We start from the raw sequence: 20,565 nt of genomic DNA, 5'->3' as shown, positions 1-20,565 counted from the left end.
ACCACACACCTGGTTGTTTCAGGTCTGATCTGTGTACATATCAATTTACAGGTGTTCAGAATGAGCATCCTCATACATATCAATTTACAGGTGTTCAGAATGAGCATCCTCATACATATCAATTTACTGGTGTTCAGAATGAGCATCCTCATACATATCAATTTACAGGTGTTCAGAATGAGCATCCTCATACATATCAATTTACAGGTGTTCAGAATGAGCATCCTCATACATATCAATTTACTGGTGTTCAGAATGAGCATCCTCATACATATCAATTTACAGGTGTTCAGAATGAGCATCCTCATACATATCAATTTACAGGTGTTCAGAATGAGCATCCTCATACATATCAATTTACAGGTGTTCAGAATGAGCATCCTCATACATATCAATTTACAGGTGTTCAGAATGAGCATCCTCATACATATCAATTTACAGGTGTTCAGAATGAGCATCCTCATACATATCAATTTACAGGTGTTCAGAATGAGCATCCTCATACATGGAATGAGACTAAATCCTGTATACCTGTCTGGGATGTTTTTTTTGTTTGTTTTTTTTGTCCTGTCCTCAATTGGCTGTTTGTTATTTGTGTTTTCTGAACCACTTCACAAAATAATTTCTCTCACAGGGAAAAATACTGTTATTTGAATCCGGTGGCATTTGTCCATTTGTCCAGTTCTCCACGCAGGTCTCTTTCTCTCCTGTTTGTCCTGTGTGTGCCTGGCTCTCTAAACGGGGTCTGTTCTGGATCTCCCTCCCTAGGACATCCTGCTCTTCTGCTGGGCGTTCGAGCAAGAGGAGAGGCCCAGCTTCTCCAAGCTGGTGGATCTGCTGGAAAAGTTGCCAAAACGGAACCGCCGCCTTTCCCACCCAGGGCACTTCTGGAAGTCAGCTGAGTATGTCAAATGAGATTAAAAAACAACAAAGTAAACTTGCCTAGACTATGTATCCTCATGGTGTGTGTGTGTGTGCGTGTGTGCGTGTGTGCGTGTGTGCGTGTGTGCGTGTGTGTGTGTGTGTGTGTGTGTGTGTGTGTGTGTGTGTGTGTGTGTGTGTGTGTATAGGTGCAGTTGACCGTGACCCTCTGAACCTAGACTTCTCAACATCCTCTGAACTCATATTTTGGGTTTATTGTTTAATCACATGGAAGATGTGTTTTATTTCATTACTCAAATGACCTGTTCAGTTTGTTGGTTGGTTTCTTTATTCTGGAATGTATTTTTCTCAATGTCACTTGTTTTAATTAGAGGTTTTTTTGTGTCATGTCTCACTTCATTGTGTACGGAAAATGCATCAGAATGAACTAGTTTTTAGAATGAATGTAATTATGTAATGAATTATGAAATGTACATTTTTAAGTAATTGTCTCGCCATTTCCTGTCTGTCAACTGTCTTTGTCATTTGACAGTGTACCTCATGGTCTCTTGTGTTTGTGTTCTCTACATCTTAGTCTCAAAGCTTTATTTGAAAGTCATTATTCACTATTGAATGTGAAGACTCCACTCCTGTCACTTGTAGGGCTGGATGATACTTCAGTACATTGGTAAGAAACTGTTCTGTGCTTTGATTATTGCCTGTGAACACTGTTGAGGATGCGTAAAAAAAGCATCCAATTCCCTACACGGACCTGTCAAAAACGTCAAAGGTAGTGCACTAGATGGGAAATAGGGTGCGAGATGTTTGAACAACAGCCTTTTTTCTCAGCTCTGGGCCATTCAGTAGAAGACCTAGACTGACTGACTAGAAATCTCTCACACTAGTGTGAAAACGCTGACACTTCAAATGTATCTCATTACTTAGTAGAAATGTGCGTCAACACATTGGACAAATGCTGTCACTGAGAAATAGGTTTATAGTGGTTACTTTGGTGTTTTAACGCAGAAAAGTTAAAAAAAGAGATGTATAGCCAGCTAGCTAAGGTCACTACCTACGTACGTTAATGATGACACAATCGATTCACTTCAGGAATTTGTCAGCCCTATAATTGACAAAGCACTTTCTGAACAGACACCATGACACAGTCTAGTAACACGACTCTGTCCATGACCTGGCCTTTTCTATCATATATTTCACAGCGATATTTGAAATCTAAGCTAGATAGAGTGCAGTCAGACTGTGGAAACCAGTGTCTCAGTAAGAACTGTAAAGCTACTGCCATGGGCTCTGTACAGCCATGGCTTAGATGCAGACAATCCAATCCTGTATAAAGCCCTTTCTACAACACTATATTATACAGTAAAATATGTTGGAAATGCATACAAACAAATTGCTGCTGTTTTTTGGAGTACATGTCTATTTTGGAATTACTGGAATTCAGATATTGTACGTGGGTCATTTATATTTGTACTGTTTACAACTTTTAAGTGCATGAAATGGACTACAAAGGATCTATTCTCGTTATTACGATACAAAGTTGACTCTTTCAGCTCTACATTAAGTATATGATCACTGGGGTATTTTCTGATGGAACTGTTGTCAGCGTAGGACCACCAAACAATACAGTTATAACAGTTAATAAGACTATACAGCCTGCTTTGTAAAAAAGGAAATGTTCAAAAGCGATGTTTAAGAGAATGATTGTAATATTATATTTGCACAGTATAATTGTGAAGAGAAATACCTAATTGTGCTGGAAAAAAACAAATCAACAGAAAAACCAATCAACATTTAGTGAAAAGTGTACAGTGGCTTGCGAAAGTATTCACCCCCTTGGCATTTTCCCTATTTTGTTGCCTTAAAACCTGGAATTAAAATAGATTTTTGGGGGGTTTGTATCATTTGATTTACACAACATGCCTACCACTTTGAAGATGCAAAATGTTTTTTATTGTGAAACAAACAAGAAATAAGACAAAAAATATGTATACTATTCACCCCCCAAAGTCAATACTTTGTAGAGCCACCTTTTGCAGCAATTACAGCTGCAAGTCTCTTGGGGTATGTCTCTATAAACTGGGCACATCTAGTCAGCTGGGATTTTTGCCCATCTTCAATGCAAAACTGCTCCAGCTCCTTCAAGTTGGATGGGTTCCGCTGGTGTACAGCAATCTTTAAGTCAGACCACAGATTCTCAATTGGATTGAGGTCTGGGAATGGCCTAGTCAAAGCCAATACATTTAAATGTTTCCCCTTAAACCACTCGAGTGTTGCTTTAGCAGTATGCTTAGGGTCATTGTCCTGCTGGAAGGTGAACCTCCGTCCCAGTCTCAAATCTCTGGAAGACTGAAACAGGTTTTCCTCAAGAATTTCCCTGTATTTAGCACCATCCATCATTCATTCAATTCTGACCGGTTTCCCAGTCCCTGCTGATGAAAAACATCTCCAAAGCATGATGCTGCCACGGCCATGCTTCACTGTGGAGATGGTGTTCTTGGGGTGATGCGAGGTGTTGGGTTTGCGCCAGAGATAACGTTTTCCTTGATGGCCAAAAAGCTCCATTTTAGTCTCATCTGACCAGAGTACCTTCTTCCATATGTTTGGGGAGTCTCCCGCATGCCTTTTGGCAAACACCAAACGTGTTTGCTTATTTTTTTCTTTAAGCATTGGCTTTTTTCTGGCCACTCTTTCGTAAAGCCCAGCTCTGTGGAGTGTACCGCTTAAAGTGGTCCTATGGACAAATACTCCAATCTCCGCTGTGGAGCTTTGCAGCTCCTTCAGGGTTATCTTTAGTCTCTTTGTTGCCTCTCTGATTAATGCCCTCCTTGCCTGGTCCATGAGTTTTGGTGGGTGGCCCTCTCTTGGCAGGTTTGTTGTGGTGCCATATTCTTTCCAATTTTTAATAATGGATTTAATGGTGGTCCGTGGGATGTTCAAAGTCTCTGATATTTTTTTATAACTCAACCCTGATCTGTAGTTCTCCACAACTTTGTCCCTGACCTGTTTGGAGAGCTCATTGGTCTTCATGGTGCTGCTTGCTTGGTGGAAGAAGCTCGCATCCGCTACAAGACCATGGTGCTTGCCTACGGAGCTGTGAGGGGAACGGCACCTCCGTACCTTCAGGCTCTGATCAGGCCCTACACCCAAACAAGGGCACTGCGTTCATCCACCTCTGGCCTGCTCGCCTCCCTACCTCTGAGGAAGCACAGTTCCCGCTCAGCCCAGTCAAAACTGTTCGCTGCTCTGGCACCCCAATGGTGGAACAAGCTCCCTCACGACGCCAGGACAGCGGAGTCAATCACCACCTTCCGGAGACACCTGAAACCCCACCTCTTTAAGGAATACCTGGGATAGGATAAAGTAATCCTTCTAACCCCCCCCCCTTAAAAGATTTAGATGCACTATTGTAAAGTGGTTGTTCCACTGGATATCATAAGGTGATTGCACCAATTTGTAAGTCGCTCTGGATAAGAGCGTCTGCTAAATGACTTAAATGTAAATGTAAATGGTGCCCCTTGCTTAGTGGTGTTGCAGACTCTGGGGCTTTTCAGAACAGGTGTATATATACTGAGATCATGTGACACTTAGATTGTACACAGGTGGACTTTATTTAACTAGTTATGTGACTTCTGAAGGTAATTGGTTGCACCAGATCTTATTTAGGGGCTTCACAGCAAAGGGGGTGAATACATATGCACACACCACTTTTCAGTTTTGAAACAAGTAATTTTTTTCATTTCACTTCACCAATTTGGACTATGTTGTGTATGTCCATTACATGAAATCCAAATAAAAATCCATTTAAATTACAAGGTTGTAATGCAACAAAATAGGAAAACACCAAGGGGGATGAATACTTTTGCAAGGCACTGTAGACCTCGTTTTATCGTCAGTTGCCGTAAATCAATATTCCATGTGAACTCACTACAGCAGTTTTGGTGTACAGGATTTCTTACTTTATGAATGTATGTATTGTGTTGTTGTGGTTTTGTCGTATATTTCTGTTCATTCAGATTTATTTTTCTCCATATACCTTCCTATATTACGTAAGCATTGATGTTTATTTTCTGATTCAAGCCTTGTATTGTAGAGTATAGCTCCCAAAGCTTGTATTTATCGATGCCTTGTGGTCCATGGCTCAGTGACTGGTAGATTCATCAGAAGCTCTTTATTTGCACTCATCTTCTACGAAAAAGTATGCCAATAAAAATGTTTTCATTTTGAATGTGTTTTTGTTCGTTTCTACTCATCTTTTATCTTACCCTCTTCTCTTTTATACGTTTTGCACTTGTTACTTTGAAAATGTTTTACACACCCTTGCACAGGACTTTATTGAAGAGCAACTTCCCCTAAAAACAAACATATATTTTAGAAAACAACCTGTATGGCATCGATATGAGTCAGAAACATTTATTCTACTGTCAAAATTGACTACAAAAGTGTAACAAAGACTTGTGATTGTGACTGCATCACAACTTAAATGAAGTTTGGGTTTATTTCAATCCTGCCTACATGCCCACAGCTGGCAGCAATCAAGTAATCATACATTCGGAGTATAGCTGCATGCAGCCCGATTGTAATGCCTGTGGTAAATTTGACATTGAATATCCCTATGGGGTTAGTTGGGGACCATCGGTAAATTACACAATGTACACAATGTTAAAATTCCAATAGCTCCAAATTCCAATGACTTAAAAACCTCAAACCAACTATAAATTGTAAAAATGTATATACAAATATTGAAACCATTTAATGAAAACTAAAAGGTGTGCAACATGAAAATATTTTGTCATTGTGTAATTTATTGCGGTCCCTAACTAGCCCCAAAGATAGACTATCCAAAGTCAAACCAATTTTGCCACGGTCGCACACCAGCTGGCTGAAGCTAATTGGCGTAAGAATTTGGCTAACTCTTCTCACCTGCAAACATACAAGCGAGACACCAATATCAAACCACACTCCGAAACCAACTCTCGCTTGAATTCATTCGTGACCGCTAACATTTCTTAATAAACCATCAAATACGATGCCAAATCAGGAAGTTCAGCCATCCTTTAAAACTGAGCCTAAAGTCAGTTACTAACCTCAAATTAAATAGACTTGTACAAGAATATAAAATCCACAAAAAGAAAAACTGAAGCAGTAAAACATCTGGATTAAAGGTACTGTATCAATCAGGAAAGTTTGAGTTGCATCAAATGTACTGGTGGACAATGTCATCAATCTCAACCAAGAACCCTTCAAGAGTCCTTCCCAGTGTTTAAACAGTAACACAATTCAAAACAATTAGCCTATTGTCTGGTTTTTCACAGACATAACACCTAAGCTACACTGAGTGTACAAAACATTAGGAACACCTTCCTAATATTGAAATGCAGCCCCTTTTGCCTTCACAACAGCCTTAATTTGTCGGGCATGGACTCTACAAGGTGTCAAAAGCGTCCCGCAGGGATGCTGGCCCATGTTGACTCCAATGCTTCCAACAGTTGTGTCAAGTTGGCTGGATGTCCTTTGGGTGGTGGACCATTCTTGAAACACACTGGAAACTGTTGAGCATGAAAAACCCAGCAGCATTGTAGTCCTTGACACACTTAAACCAGTGCTCCTGGCACCTACTTCCATAACCTGTTCAAAGTCACTTAAATATATTGCCTTGCCCATTCACCCTCTGAATGGCACACATACACAATACATGTTTCAAATCCTTCTTTAACCTGTCTCCTCCCCTTCATCTACACTGATTGAAGTGGATTTAACAGTTGACATCAATAAGGGATCATATCTTTCACCTGGATTCACTTGCCCAGTCTGTCAAATAAAGAGCAGGTGTTCTTAATGTTTTGTACACTCTGTGTATATATGTGTAAAGGAAATGAGTTGGAGATAATTTACACATTCCCCAGACATGTATATTTTGTATTAAGCAAATTGGCAGCAACAGTGCATTTGCATGGATCTCTTTAGGTTCGTAGGGAAATGGAGGGTTGACTATATGCCAGGATCCTCCTTCACGTATCCCAGCATTCACACTGAATTCACCATTCTACTAATTGACACTTGCCGTCATATTTTTGATGTATTTTTTGGCCACAGATTCCTGCATGCCCAGAGGGAGCGTTGGCACGCTGATGATGCTGTCTGTGCGAGCCTCACATGCTACCTCTGCTTTACGCCTGTGTGTGTGTGCGTGTGCGTGCGTGCGTGCGTGCGTGTGTGCGTGTGTGTCAGGTGTGTAACTCACAGGCTGAGGAGGGAGAGAAGTGGGAGAGAGGGAGGATGGAAAGAGGGAAGGGAGAGGTGGATTGATGGATGGATGGGAGCACTGGGTTCTCCAGACATTCTCTCCTGTCTTCAATCTCTCCCTCCTGTCTTCAATCTCTCCATCCTGTCTTCAATCTCTCCCTCCTGTCTTCAATCTCTCCTCCTGTCTTCATCTCTCCTGTCTTCAATCTCTCCCTCCTGTCTTCAATCTCTCCATCCTGTCTTCAATCTCTCCATCCTGTCTTCAATCTCTCCCTCCTGTCTTCAATCTCTCCCTCCTGTCTTCAATCTCTCCCTCCTGTCTTCAATCTCTCCCTCCTGTCTTCAATCTCTCCCTCCTGTCTTCAATCTCTCCCTCCTGTCTTCAATCTCTCTCTCCTGTCTTCAATCTCTCCCTCCTGTCTTCAATCTCTCCCTCCTGTCTTCAATCTCTCCCTCCTGTCTTCAATCTCTCCCTCCTGTCTTCAATCTCTCCCTCCTGTCTTCAATCTCTCCCTCCTGTCTTCAATCTCTCCCTCCTGTCTTCAATCTCTCCCTCCTGTCTTCAATCTCTCCCTCCTGTCTTCAATCTCTCCCTCCTGTCTTCAATCTCTCCATCCTGTCTTCAATCTCTCTCTCCTGTCTTCAATCTCTCCCTCCTGTCTTCAATCTCTCCCTCCTGTCTTCAATCTCTCCCTCCTGTCTTCAATCTCTCCCTCCTGTCTTCAATCTCTCCCTCCTGTCTTCAATCTCTCCCTCCTGTCTTCAATCTCTCCCTCCTGTCTTCAATCTCTCCCTCCATGTCTTCAATCTCTCCCTCCTGTCTTCAATCTCTCCTCCTGTCTTCAATCTCTCCCTCCTGTCTTCAATCTCTCCCTCCTGTCTTCAATCTCTCCATCCTGTCTTCAATCTCTCCCTCCTGTCTTCAATCTCTCCCTCCTGTCTTCAATCTCTCTCTCCTGTCTTCATCTCTCCCTCCTGTCTTCAAATCTCTCCCTCCTGTCTTCAATCTCTCCATCCTGTCTTCAATCTCTCCCTCCTGTCTTCAATCTCTCCCTCCTGTCTTCAATCTCTCTCTCCTGTCTTCAATCTCTCCCTCCTGTCTTCAATCTCTCCCTCCTGTCTTCAATCTCTCCCTCCTGTCTTCAATCTCTCCCTCCTGTCTTCAATCTCTCCCTCCTGTCTTCAATCTCTCCTCCTGTCTTCAATCTCTCCCTCCTGTCTTCAATCTCTCCCTCCTGTCTTCAATCTCTCTCTCCTGTCTTCAATCTCTCCCTCCTGTCTTCAATCTCTCCCTCCTGTCTTCAATCTCTCCCTCCTGTCTTCAATCTCTCCTCCTGTCTTCAATCTCTCCCTCCTGTCTTCAATCTCTCCCTCCTGTCTTCAATCTCTCCCTCCTGTCTTCAATCTCTCCCTCCTGTCTTCAATCTCTCCCTCCTGTCTTCAATCTCTCCCTCCTGTCTTCAATCTCCTCCTCCTGTCTTCAATCTCTCCCTCCTGTCCTTCAATCTCTCCCTCCTGTCTTCAATCTCTCCCTCCTGTCTTCAATCTCTCCCTCCTGTCTTCAATCTCTCCCTCCTGTCTTCAATCTCTCCCTCCTGTCTTCAATCTCTCCCTCCTGTCTTCAATCTCTCCCTCCTGTCTTCAATCTCTCCCTCCTGTCTTCAATCTCTCCCTCCTGTCTTCAATCTCTCCCTCCTGTCTTCATCATCTCTCTCCCTCCTGTCTTCAATCTCTCCCTCACTGTCTTCAATCTCTCCCTCCATGTCTTCATCTCTCCCTCCTGTCTTCAATCGCTCCCTCCTGTCTTCAATCTCTCCCTCCTGTCTTCAATCTCTCCCGCCTGTCTTCAATCTCTCTCCTGGCTTCCATTCTCCCTCCGGTCCTTCAATCTCTCCCTCCTGTCTTCATCTCTCCCTCCTGTCTTCAATCTCTCCCTCCTGTCTTCAATCTCTCCCTCCTGTCTTCAATCGCTCCCTCTGTCTTCAATCTCTCCCTCCCTCATGTCTTCATCTCTCTCTCCCTCCTGTCTTCATCTCTCCCTCCTGTCTTCAATCTCTCCCTCCTGTCTTCAATCTCTCCCTCCTGTCTTCAATCTCTCCCTCATGTCTTCAATCTCTCCCTCCTGTCTTCAATCTCTCCCTCCTGTCTTCAATCTCTCCCTCCTGTCTTCAATCTCTCCCTCCTGTCTTCAATCTCTCCCTCCTGTCTTCAATCTCTCCCTCCTGTCTTCAATCTCTCCATCCTGTCTTCAATCTCTCCCTCCTGTCTTCAATCTCTCCCTCCACTTCTTCTGACTGCCCCCACTCAAGTGTAAAATTCACATCCTTGTCAATGTCTGAAGATATCTGTCTCAATGATGGAATAGTTGAGGACTGAGGCAAATAAATAGTTGTCTAGGCCTACTTACTCTAAAGCAGGGCTCTCCAACCTTATTCCTGCAGAGCTACCCTCCTGTAGGTTTTTGCTCCAACCCCAGGTGTAATTAACCTGATTCAGCTTATTAACCAGCTAATTATTAGAATCAGGTGCACTAGATTAGCGTTGGAGTGAAAACCTACAGGACAGTAACTCTCCAGGAACAGGGTTGGAGTGAAGACCTACAGGACAGTAACTCTCCAGGAACAGGGTTGGACTGAAGACCTACAGGACAGTAACTCTCCAGGAACAGGGTTGGAGTGAAGACCTACAGGACAGTAACTCTCCAGGAACAGGGTTGGAGTTAAAACCTACAGGACAGTAGCTCTACAGGAACAGGGTTGGAGTGATAACCTACAGGACAGTAACTCTCCAGGAACAGGGTTGGAGTGAAGACCTACAGGACAGTAACTCTCCAGGAACAGGGTTGGAGTGAAGACCTACAGGACAGTAACTCTCCAGGAACAGGGTTGGAGTTAAAACCTACAGGACAGTAACTCTCCAGGAACAGGGTCGGAGTTAAAACCTACAGGACAGTAACTTTCCAAGAATAAGGTTGGAGAGCCCTGATATAAAGAGTTGTTTTTCCCTGCTGGGAGATCATCTACCGTCTTGAAGGCTTGAGGGGATGGTGGCAGGGGTGGGTGTGTGGAGAGGTGGAGAGAGGGGGTTGGACGGGAGGTGGAGAGGTAGAGAGAGGGGGTTGGAGAGGAGGAGGAGAGGTAGAAAGGAGGAGGGGTGGTGGAGAGGTAGAGAGAGGGGGTTGGAGAGGAGGAGAGGTAGAGAGAGGGGGTTGGAGAGGAGGAGGGGAGGTGGAGAGGTAGAGAGAGGGGGTTGGAGGGGAGGTGGAGAGGTAGAGAGAGAGGGATGGAGAGGAGGAGGAGAGGTAGAAAGGAGGAGGGGTGGTGGAGAGGTAGAGAGAGGGGGTTGGAGAGGTAGAGAGAGGGGGTTGGAGAGGAGGAGAGTTGGAGAGGTAGAGAGAGGGGGTTGGAGAGGAGGAGGGGATGTGGAGAGGTAGAGAGGGGGATGGAGGAGTGGAGGTAGAGAGGTAGAGAGAGGGGGATGGAGAGGCTCAGAAGGGATGGAGAGAGGGGGGTTGATTAAGGAATACCAGTAACACCTTGAATGGGAATACTAATTAATTCTGTAATATCCCAATCCTTACATAATTAGCCCCAATTAGCTTGTTGAAGTTTCTCCTATTCTGCAAATCAATGTACATAATTTCCTGGAAAATCCCCTCTAAACGAGGAAGATCTGGTGAAGAAATATATCCCATAGATTCTAAAATGCAGTCATTAGTGATGATATCATATCCTAGTGATCAACATTCCATTTGCAGGTTCTAATCGGGAATGTATTGTTCTGTGAGAACAGATTTCTATGCACTATATGCACTATAACCAATGACTGACGACTAAAACCTAAATACAATAATCATGTGCACTATAAACAATGACTGACGACTTAAACCTAAACCCCCACTTGAATGAAATGTATGTTTCCTTCCTGTTGTTTTCGCATGATGTTTCGTTAGAACCTTTGATCTTTCAGGAGCTTCTTCTCTCTCCCCCACACCATGTATATTTTGTTTTATCCATTTTGAAATTGGCATACTGAAAAAGCTGAACACAGAGCAACCCAGGCTGCAGGTAAAGATACCTTATTTTTAAATCCTGTCCTTGTTGTACCAAGGGCACCAGTAGAGGTTAGTGGTACAGTATGTGAGAACCAAACTTGGACAAAATTCTTGCATCTCGCAATGAGAGAGCAGGTCAGTGGAGATTCTAACTTTAAGAATTGGAGCAAGACAACGAAACTGATACTGTAACCTTTAGAATGGAGCAAGACAATGAAACAGATACTGTAACCTTTAGAATTGGAGAAAGACAATGAAACAGATACTGTAACCTTTAGAATGGAGCAAGACAATGAAACAGATACTGTAACCTTTAGAATGGAGCAAGACAATGAAACAGATACTGTAACCTTTAGAATGGAGCAAGACAACGAGACAGATACTGTAACCTTTAGAATGGAGCAAGACAACGAAACAGATACTGTACCTTTAGAATGGAGCAAGACAATGAAACAGATACTGTAACCTTTAGAATGGAGCAAGACAATGAAACAGATACTGTAACCTTTAGAATGGAGCAAGACAATGAAACAGATACTGTAACCTTTAGAATGGAGCAAGACAACGAGACAGATACTGTACCTTTAGAATGTAGCAAGACAACGAGACAGATACTGTAACCTTTAGAATGGAGCAAGACAACGAAACAGATACTGTAACCTTTAGAATGGAGCAAGACAACGAAACAGATACTGTACCTTTAGAATGGAGCAAGACAATGAAACAGATACTGTAACCTTTAGAATGGAGCAAGACAATGAAACAGATACTGTAACCTTTAGAATGGAGCAAGACAACGAGACAGATACTGTACCTTTAGAATGGAGCAAGACAACGAAACAGATACTGTACCTTTAGAATGGAGCAAGACAATGAAACAGATACTGTAACCTTTAGAATGGAGCAAGACAATGAAACAGATACTGTACCTTTAGAATGGAGCAAGACAATGAAACAGATACTGTAACCTTTAGAATGGAGCAAGACAATGAAACAGATACTGTAACCTTTAGAATGGAGCAAGACAATGAAACAGATACTGTAACCTTTAGAATGGAGCAAGACAACGAAACTGATACTGTAACCTTTAGAATGGAACAAGACAATGAAACAGATACTGTAACCTTTAGAATGGGGCAAGACAATGAAACAGATACTGTAATAGAATGGAGCAAGACAATAAAGCAGCACCCTTTTAGGATTGATTGGAGTAACTGCAAGGTAATGAAACAGCTTCATTAAGATGGTATCAAGACCATGAAACGCATACAGCACAGTAGCTTTAGAAACTGCCAATTTGGTACAACATGAGGTGTCAGAGTTAGCACTAGCTCCACAGCTTCCAGAGTGTGTGGGCTTTTCTTTATTCCTCCAAACACACTTCGTACTTCAAGGAAGACGGAGAGATAGAGACAAAGGGCTGGGGAGGGGGAGAGGACTGTGAGAAAGAGAGGGGGGGAGGAGATATAGAGATAGGGAGCGAGAAAGAGAGAGGACACAGAGAAAGAGAAATACAGAGATGTGTACCCTGAAAATTCATACAAATTTCCAGAAAATTCTTCCTTTAGCTGGCATTGTTTGGGACGAGGACTTGCATTAATTCATGCATTAAGGTGTCAGATTTCCCTCTGGCTATCACACGTGTTCCTCAACAGCTAGGAAAAACCTGTCCCCATGTCTGTCCATCTGCCAGGTAAAATAATACAGTACTGCTACATTCCCCATGTCTGTCCATCTGCCAGGTAAAATAATACAGTACTGCTACAGTCCCCATGTCTGTCCATCTGCCAGCTAAAAATAATACAGTACTGCTACAGTCCCCATGTCTGTCCATCTGCCAGCTAAAATAATACAGTACTGCTACAGTCCCCATGTCTGTCCATCTGCCAGCTAAAATAATACAGTACTGCTACAGTCCCCATGTCTGTCCATCTGCCAGCTAAAATAATACAGTACTGCTACAGTCCCCATGTCTGTCCATCTGCCAGCTAAAATAATACAGTACTGCTACAGTCACATGTCTGTCCATCTGCCAGCTAAAATAATACAGTACTGCTACAGTCCCCATGTCTGTCCATCTGCCAGCTAAAAGAGTACAGTACTGCTACAGTCCCCATGTCTGTCCATCTGCCAGCTAAAATAATACTGTACTGCTACAGTCTCCATGTCTGTCCATCTGCCAACTAAAATAATACAGTACTGCTACATTCCCCATGTCTGTCCATCTGCCAGCTAAAATAATACAGTACTGCTACAGTCCCCATGTCTGTCCATCTGCCAGCTAAAATAATACAGTACTGCTACAGTCCCCATGTCTGTCCATCTGCCAGGTAAAATAATACAGTACTGCTACAGTCCCCATGTCTGTCCATCTGCCAGCTAAAATAATACAGTACTGCTACAGTCCCCATGTCTGTCCATCTGCCAGCTAAAATAATACAGTACTGCTACAGTCCCCATGTCTGTCCATCTGCCAGCTAAAAGAGTACAGTACTGCTACAGTCCCCGTGTCTGTCCATCTGCCAGCTAAAATAATACTGTACTGCTACAGTCTCCATGTCTGTCCGTCTGCCAACTAAAATAATACAGTACTGCTACATTCCCCATGTCTGTCCATCTGCCAGCTAAAATAATACAGTACTGCTACAGTCCCCTTGTCTGTCCATCTGCCAGCTAAAATAATACAGTACTGCTACAGTCCCCATGTCTGTCCATCTGCCAGCTAAAATAATACAGCACTGCTACAGTCCCCATGTCTGTCCATCTGCCAGGTAAAATAATACAGTACTGCTACAGTCCCCATGTCTGTCCATCTGCCAGGTAAAATAATACAGTACTGCTACAGTCACCATGTCTGGCCATCTGCCAGGTAAAATAATACAGTACTGCTACATTCCCCATGTCTGTCCATCTGCCAGCTAAAATAATACAGTACTGCTACAGTCTCCATGTCTGTCCATCTGCCAGCTAAAATAATACAGTACTGCTACAGTCCCCATGTCTGTCCATCTGCCAGCTAAAAGAGTACAGTACTGCTACAGTCCCATGTCTGTCCATCTGCCAGCTAAAATAATACAGTACTGCTACAGTCCCCATGTCTGTCCATCTGCCAGCTAAAAGAGTACAGTACTGCTAGTCACCATGTCTGTCCATCTGCCAGGTAAAAGAGTACAGTACTGCTACAGCACCCATGTCTGTCCATCTGCCAGGTAAAATAATACAGTACTGCTACAGTCCCAGTGAGCCACTCAGATAGCCAAGGCCTGTTGTTCAATCATTTTCCTATAGATGTCAAACAGTGTCATGCTGTTGTTAGTCTGATCTCAGCTTGTATCTGGGAGATGGAGGTGCACAATAAACAGTTGGATGATAGATACTGTAAATACAATTTAAAATATCCTTTCCAGATTTAAATGATTTATCAAAACGTTTATTTTTCTAATTTTGTAATTATGCCAGTCATTTTGTCCAAGAGGGAATTTGTGCTTGTGCATTTGTGTTTCTGTACGTGTTTGGATATAATTGTCTCTATTTCGTCTGGTTGTTCCTGAGGGCATTGCGAGGCTTAAGGAAGACCACTCACTGACTTAATGTTGGTTCTTCCTTTCCCTTCCTGCTCCAGGATGTAACATAACTAACCATGGGACTGTGTCTTTGCGTGTTGAAGCTACACACAATACCCCATAATGAAATTTATAAAAAATGTAAAACTGAAATATCACATTTACATAAGTATTCAGACCCTTTACTCAGTACTTTGTTGAAGCACATTTGGCAGCAATTACAGCCTCAAGTCTTCTTGGGTATGACTCTACAGGCTTGGCACACCTGTATTTGGGGAGTTTCTCCCATTCTTCTCTGCAGATCCTCTCAAGCTCTGTCAGGTTGGATGGGGAGCGTCGCTGGACAGGCTGTTTTCAGGTCTCTCCAGAGATGTTTGATCGGGTTCAAGTCCAGGCTCTGGCTGGGCCACTCAAAGACATTCAGAGACTTGTCCCGAAGCCACTCCTGCATTGTCTTGGCTGTGTGCTTAGGGTTGTTGTCCTGTTGGAAGGTGAACCTTCGCCCCAGTCTGAGGTCTTGAGTGCTCTGGAGCAGGTTTTCATTAAGGATCTCTCTGTACTTTGCTCAGTTAATCTTTGCCTCGAACGTAACTAGTCTCCCAGTCCCTGCCACTGAAAAACATCCCCACAGCATGATGCTGCCACGACCATGCTTCACCGTAGGGATGGTGCCAGGTTTCCTCCAGATGTGACGCTTGGCATTCAGGTCAAAGAGTTCAATCTTGGTTTCATCAGGCCAGAGAATCTTGCTTCTCATGGTCTGAGAGTCTTTAGGTGCCTTTTGCCAAACTCCAAGCGGGCTGTTATGTGCCTTTTACTGAGGAGTGGCTTCCGTCTGGCCACTCTACCATAAAGGCCTGATTGGTGGAGTGCTGCAGAGATGGTTGTCCTTCTGGAAGGTTCTCCCATCTCCACAGAGGAACTCTAGAGCTCTGTCAGAGTGACCATTGGGGTCTCGGTCACCTCCCTGACCAAGGCCCTTCTCCCACGATTTCTCAGTTTGGCCGGGCGGCCAGCTCTAGGAAGAGTCTTGGTGGTTCCAAACTTCCTCCATTTAAGAAAGATAGAGCCAACTGTTTTCTTGGCGACCTTTAAAGCTGTGGACATTTTTTGGAACCCTTCCTCAGATCTGTGCCTTGACACAATCCTGTCTTGAAGCTCTACGGACAATTTCTTTGACCTCATGGCTTAGTTTTTGCTCTGACATGCACTGTCAACTGTGGGACCTTATATAGACAGGTGTGTGCCTTTCCAAATCATGTCCAATCAATTGAATTTACCGCAGGTGGACTCCAATCAAGTTGGAGTCCACTTGAAACATATCAAGGATGATTAGTGGAAACAGGATGCACCTGAACTCAATTTCGAGTCTCATAGCAAAGGTTCTGAATACTTATGTAAATAAGGTATTTCTGTTTATGTTTTTTTTTATACATTTTCACTTTGTCATTATGGGGTATTGTGATGTCATTATGGGGTATTGTGTTGTCATTATGGGGTATTGTGTGTAGATTATGGGGTATTGTGTGTAGATTATGATTTTTTACAATTTTATCCATTTTAGAATAAAGCTGTAACGTAACAAAAAATTGGGAAAAAGTCAAGGGGTCTGAATACTTTACGAAGGCGCAGTAGCTCCCTCAGCTTTTCCCCTTGACGTTACCCTTTTCTCTAACCAAAACACACACTCTCTAGCCGTCGCCTGATGGGAACCAGAGGTGTTGAGGAGAAAAGGCAGTCTACAGACAAGATTGACAAAGGCCTTTCTCCACTCAATGCCTAAAACTTTTCCCCCAAACAAGTACTTTAATCTTTACTTTGGATTTTGTTTTGTTTTACGGGGTTCTGTTATTCATTCATTCCATACATATAATTTTCACATTGCAACAGTTTTCATCGTGCTGAGACTAAAACACCTTCCAAATTACAGTTTTCCAGCTTCGTAGCTAATTCTTAAGTGACATAATGTAGAATGAGCGACTTCGCTTCTCCCCCTCACTTGTGTCAACATCCTCCTGTCAACTCCAACACTGTCAACCCCATGCTATTTCCCGCACGCTACCAATGTTATAATGTCACACCGTGTCCCAGAGCGGCTGGCTCAACTAGCAGACTATGTCAGTTCCTGTTTGTTGGGGGGGACCACCTAAACCAGTACAAAACATAGGTTCGTGACAGGCCACCTATTGGATTGAGTCATGAGAAATGCAATGGACCAGGCAACGCTTTATCTACAGTTGTATCACAATCAATCTTATTTCAGTTACAACATTTAAAACCAACTGGCGATATTCGGTTTCAACTTTTCCAGTATAAATAACAACAGTCAATGACACGAACCCGGATGGTGGCTTGGCACTACTCAGACCACACCTAGGACTACAATCACATTAGTGTCTTTTAGAGCAATTAACTACGTCATATCAGATCATTAATCGTTACAAATACCTGGTGAATCCACCATCACTGTGAGTATGGGGAGTGGCGCTTGGAGCATGGACCCCCGACCCCCCCCAAAAAAAAACGATAGCCGGCAACCCTGAACGCAGGGCGAGCTGTGGTTAGGACTGACTCCACTTGAAGCTAGCTCCAATCAGAGCTCTGCATCTCAGACCTTTGTAGTTTGGACTCCAGCACCAAGGCCTCACTCAGCAGGCGCTCCACCCCGAACACAGGTGCACCACAGGTTATGAAGGAGGCAGAGGGCGTGAACTGCAATGAAAGAGACAGTGTAGTTAGGGGATTCTCCAATCACAGGATGAGGGTGGTTAAAAAAGTTAAACCAGTGCAACCAATTAAGGTCGATCAGTTGTGAGAGATAAAGTCCCCCTAATTACACTATTACTTTTTAATTAGCTACTGAGCTGCCATCAAGGTTGACATACATACAGAACATACATAATTCATATACGAGTGAGTCCCACACACTGTTATTCCAATGCATCTGCTTCAGGTGTTCTTATCTTACTGCATGGTCTGGTCCAGGGATGGGCAACTGCCGCCCCCCTTTTTGTAGGCCTGCAGATCAGGCCGCCCCCACAAAAAAATATATATATATATAGGTCACACCTTATTTGGATAGTCCTGACTGTTCATCTGTAGATGCTCTACAGATGGTCATACTATCAACAAACTATCTGTTTGACATTTTCCACATGAGTTATTCCTGTCGTGTTTGGAGAGATGATTAGAGAATGCAAGTGGGGAGATGCTGCTAATTGGGATTAATTATGTGTTGGATTTTTTTCTACTTTTGGTGTATGTTGTTAGTGGTCGCCAGGGGCGTCATGCACCCCCAACATCTGAGGGGGCACAAAGTACGTGATTATGGCTGGGGGATGGTCCGGAGAGGGGCTAGGCCCCCATCTTTAAGTTTGAGAATGTTGCATTTTTCAAACACCCAAAACACCTTACTCCTGCAATAGAGCCATAAGCATTATGCTTAATTCTATGTCAAAATTAGGTTTATTTTTCTGTATGTCTAAGCATAACTCTTTATCCTCCTGACTGATGGTTATTTTGTTAAAGGAACTAAATATGCTTCTCTGCATCTTTGCTCAAATCTGGGTAAGATATTGAAAGGAATGTGAGTCTTATTCAGTACATTTAGCTATTGCCTGCTTTTCTAAACTCTAGTAACCTTGCCAGCAGGCATGCCAGCTAAGATAATTAGACAAGCTACTCCAACTTGATTGATAGCCTGAAATGGAACGGTAGATAGTTATGAAAATTGCTAGGTAGCTAGCAGTATTACAGAGAAACAAACAAAACAAAACAAAAACATAGATTTTTTTAACAGGACAAATAAGAGGGGGCACATGCCCCTGCGCCCCCTATGGCCATGACACATGTGGTGCCCGCATATGTGTCTGTGTGTCTGTGTGTGTGCGTATGTGTGCATCAGTGGAGCCTGGTGGGAGGAGCTAGAGGAGGACGTGCTCATTTTAATGTCTGGAATGGAATTAATGGAACTGTTGGTAGAGCATGGTGTTTGCAACGCCAGCATGGTGTGTGCAACGCCAGGCTTGTGGGTTCGATTCCCATGGGGGGCCAGTACAAAAAAAAAAAAAGACAAAAAAAATGCATGAAATGAAATGTATGTATTCACTACTGTAAGTCGCTCTGGATAAGAGCGTCTGCTAAACGACTAAAATGTAAATGTAAATATAAAACCCTTGACTCCGTACCATGAATGCTATTCCAGCCATTACAATGAGCCTGTCCTCCTATAGCTCCTCCCACCAGCCTCCTATGGCGTGCATTTGTCTATGTGTATTTGTGTAGGTGTGTGTTTATACTGTAGGTGTGTGTGTAATGTGTGTGTGTGTGTGTTTATACTGTAGGTGTGTGTGTAATGTGTGTGTATGTATACTGTAGGTCTGTGTGTAATGTGTGTGTGTGTTTATACTGTAGGTGTGTGTGTAATGTGTGTGTGTGTGTTTATACTGTAGGTGTGTGTGTAGTGAGTGTGTGTATTTATACTGTAGGTGTGTGTGTAGTGAGTGTGTGTATTTATACTGTAGGTGTGTGTGTAGTGAGTGTGTGTATTTATACTGTAGGTGTGTGTGTAATGTGTGTGTGTGTGTTTATACTGTAGGTGTGTGTGTAGTGAGTGTGTGTATTTATACTGTAGGTGTGTGTGTAGTGAGTGTGTGTATTTATACTGTAGGTGTGTGTGTAGTGAGTGTGTGTATTTATACTGTAGGTGTGTGTGTAGTGAGTGTGTGTATTTATACTGTAGGTGTGTGTGTAGTGAGTGTGTGTGTTTATACTGTAGGTGTGTGTGTAGTGAGTGTGTGTATTTATACTGTAGGTGTGTGTGTAGTGAGTGTGTGTATTTATACTGTAGGTGTGTGTGTAGTGAGTGTGTGTATTTATACTGTCGGTGTGTGTGTAATGTGATCAGCTATGCAGAAAATGTGTTGCTGCCGTAGACAAAATGCCAAGTCCTCTCTTAACCACTCATCACTCATTTTCACATTCAACTATTTAATTTCTCCCAGGTGTACTTTTTTATCCCTTACCAAATAAAAGCTTTTTTCCTCGTCTGCCTTACCAAATAAAAGCTTTTTTCCTCGTCTGCCATACCAAATAAAAGCTTTTTTTTCACATCTGCCTTACCAAATAAAACTTTTTTCCCCTCAGTGGGTTATTGATACAAAGACACCAATGTCGCATCCCAAACAGCACACTACTCCCTATATAGTGCAAACAAACCCTACTTACCAGTGCACTATAAAGGGAATAGTGCACCTAAGGAATAGGGTTCCATTTGGGACACAATCCAAAAATCAATGTGGAGCATTAGGATGCACTCCAAAAAGCTTTGCGTACGGGGCTGAGCGTCTTTGAGATGCTGTGTTTCGGATTTATGAATCTGTTACAGCTCATGTGGTTCACTGATCATTTCCATTAGAGCAGATTTGACTAAATAAGTGTTGAAGGGAGAGGATCTGATCACAAGCACCATTTCTGATCCACTAGTTGAGTTGGAAATTAAATATTCAACCTCCCTCTTCTCTAATTTACTGCACTTAAAAGAATTGACAACATGGTCCTCTCCTACTCTTCTTTTTCCTCCTCCTCTTCCTCCTCCTCCTCTTCCTCCTCCTCTTCCTCCTTCTCCTCTCCTCCTCCTCCGTCTCTTCTTCCTCCTTCTCCTCTCCTCCTACCCCTCTTCCCCCTTCTCCTCCTACTCCTTCTCCTCCTTCTCCTCCTTCTCTTCTTCCTCCTTCTTCTCTCCTCCTTCTCCTCTCCTCCTACTCCTCTTCCTCCTTCTCCTCTTCCTCCTTCTCCTCTTCTTCTACTCCCCTTCCTCCCCCT

The 20,565-nt window shown here is 43.2% G+C and overlaps 1 protein-coding gene across 4 annotated transcripts in view; it reads left to right on the top strand.

Moving 5' to 3' along the window:
* LOC115200503 (kinase suppressor of Ras 2) overlaps nt 1–2,745 on the top strand; it is a 115,506-nt gene extending 112,761 nt beyond the window's left edge. For 3 of the 4 annotated variants that reach the window (XM_029763624.1, XM_029763625.1, XM_029763622.1), the window contains exon 22: nt 769–1,009. In XM_029763624.1, the coding sequence (XP_029619484.1) occupies nt 769–915 (147 nt within the window). In that variant the 3' untranslated portion in view covers nt 916–1,009. Of the gene's footprint in view, nt 1–768; nt 1,010–1,070 lie in introns of those variants that run through there. The other variant, XM_029763623.1, reaches the window with a different exon arrangement.
* The last annotated feature ends 17,820 nt before the right edge of the window (nt 2,746–20,565 follow it).

This window comes from Salmo trutta, chromosome 9 (assembly GCF_901001165.1).
Source record: "Salmo trutta chromosome 9, fSalTru1.1, whole genome shotgun sequence".
Classification (NCBI taxonomy): Eukaryota; Metazoa; Chordata; class Actinopteri; order Salmoniformes; family Salmonidae; genus Salmo; species Salmo trutta.
Note: the sequence above shows the minus strand (reverse complement) of the source record. Positions and strands in the feature narration are given on the sequence as shown.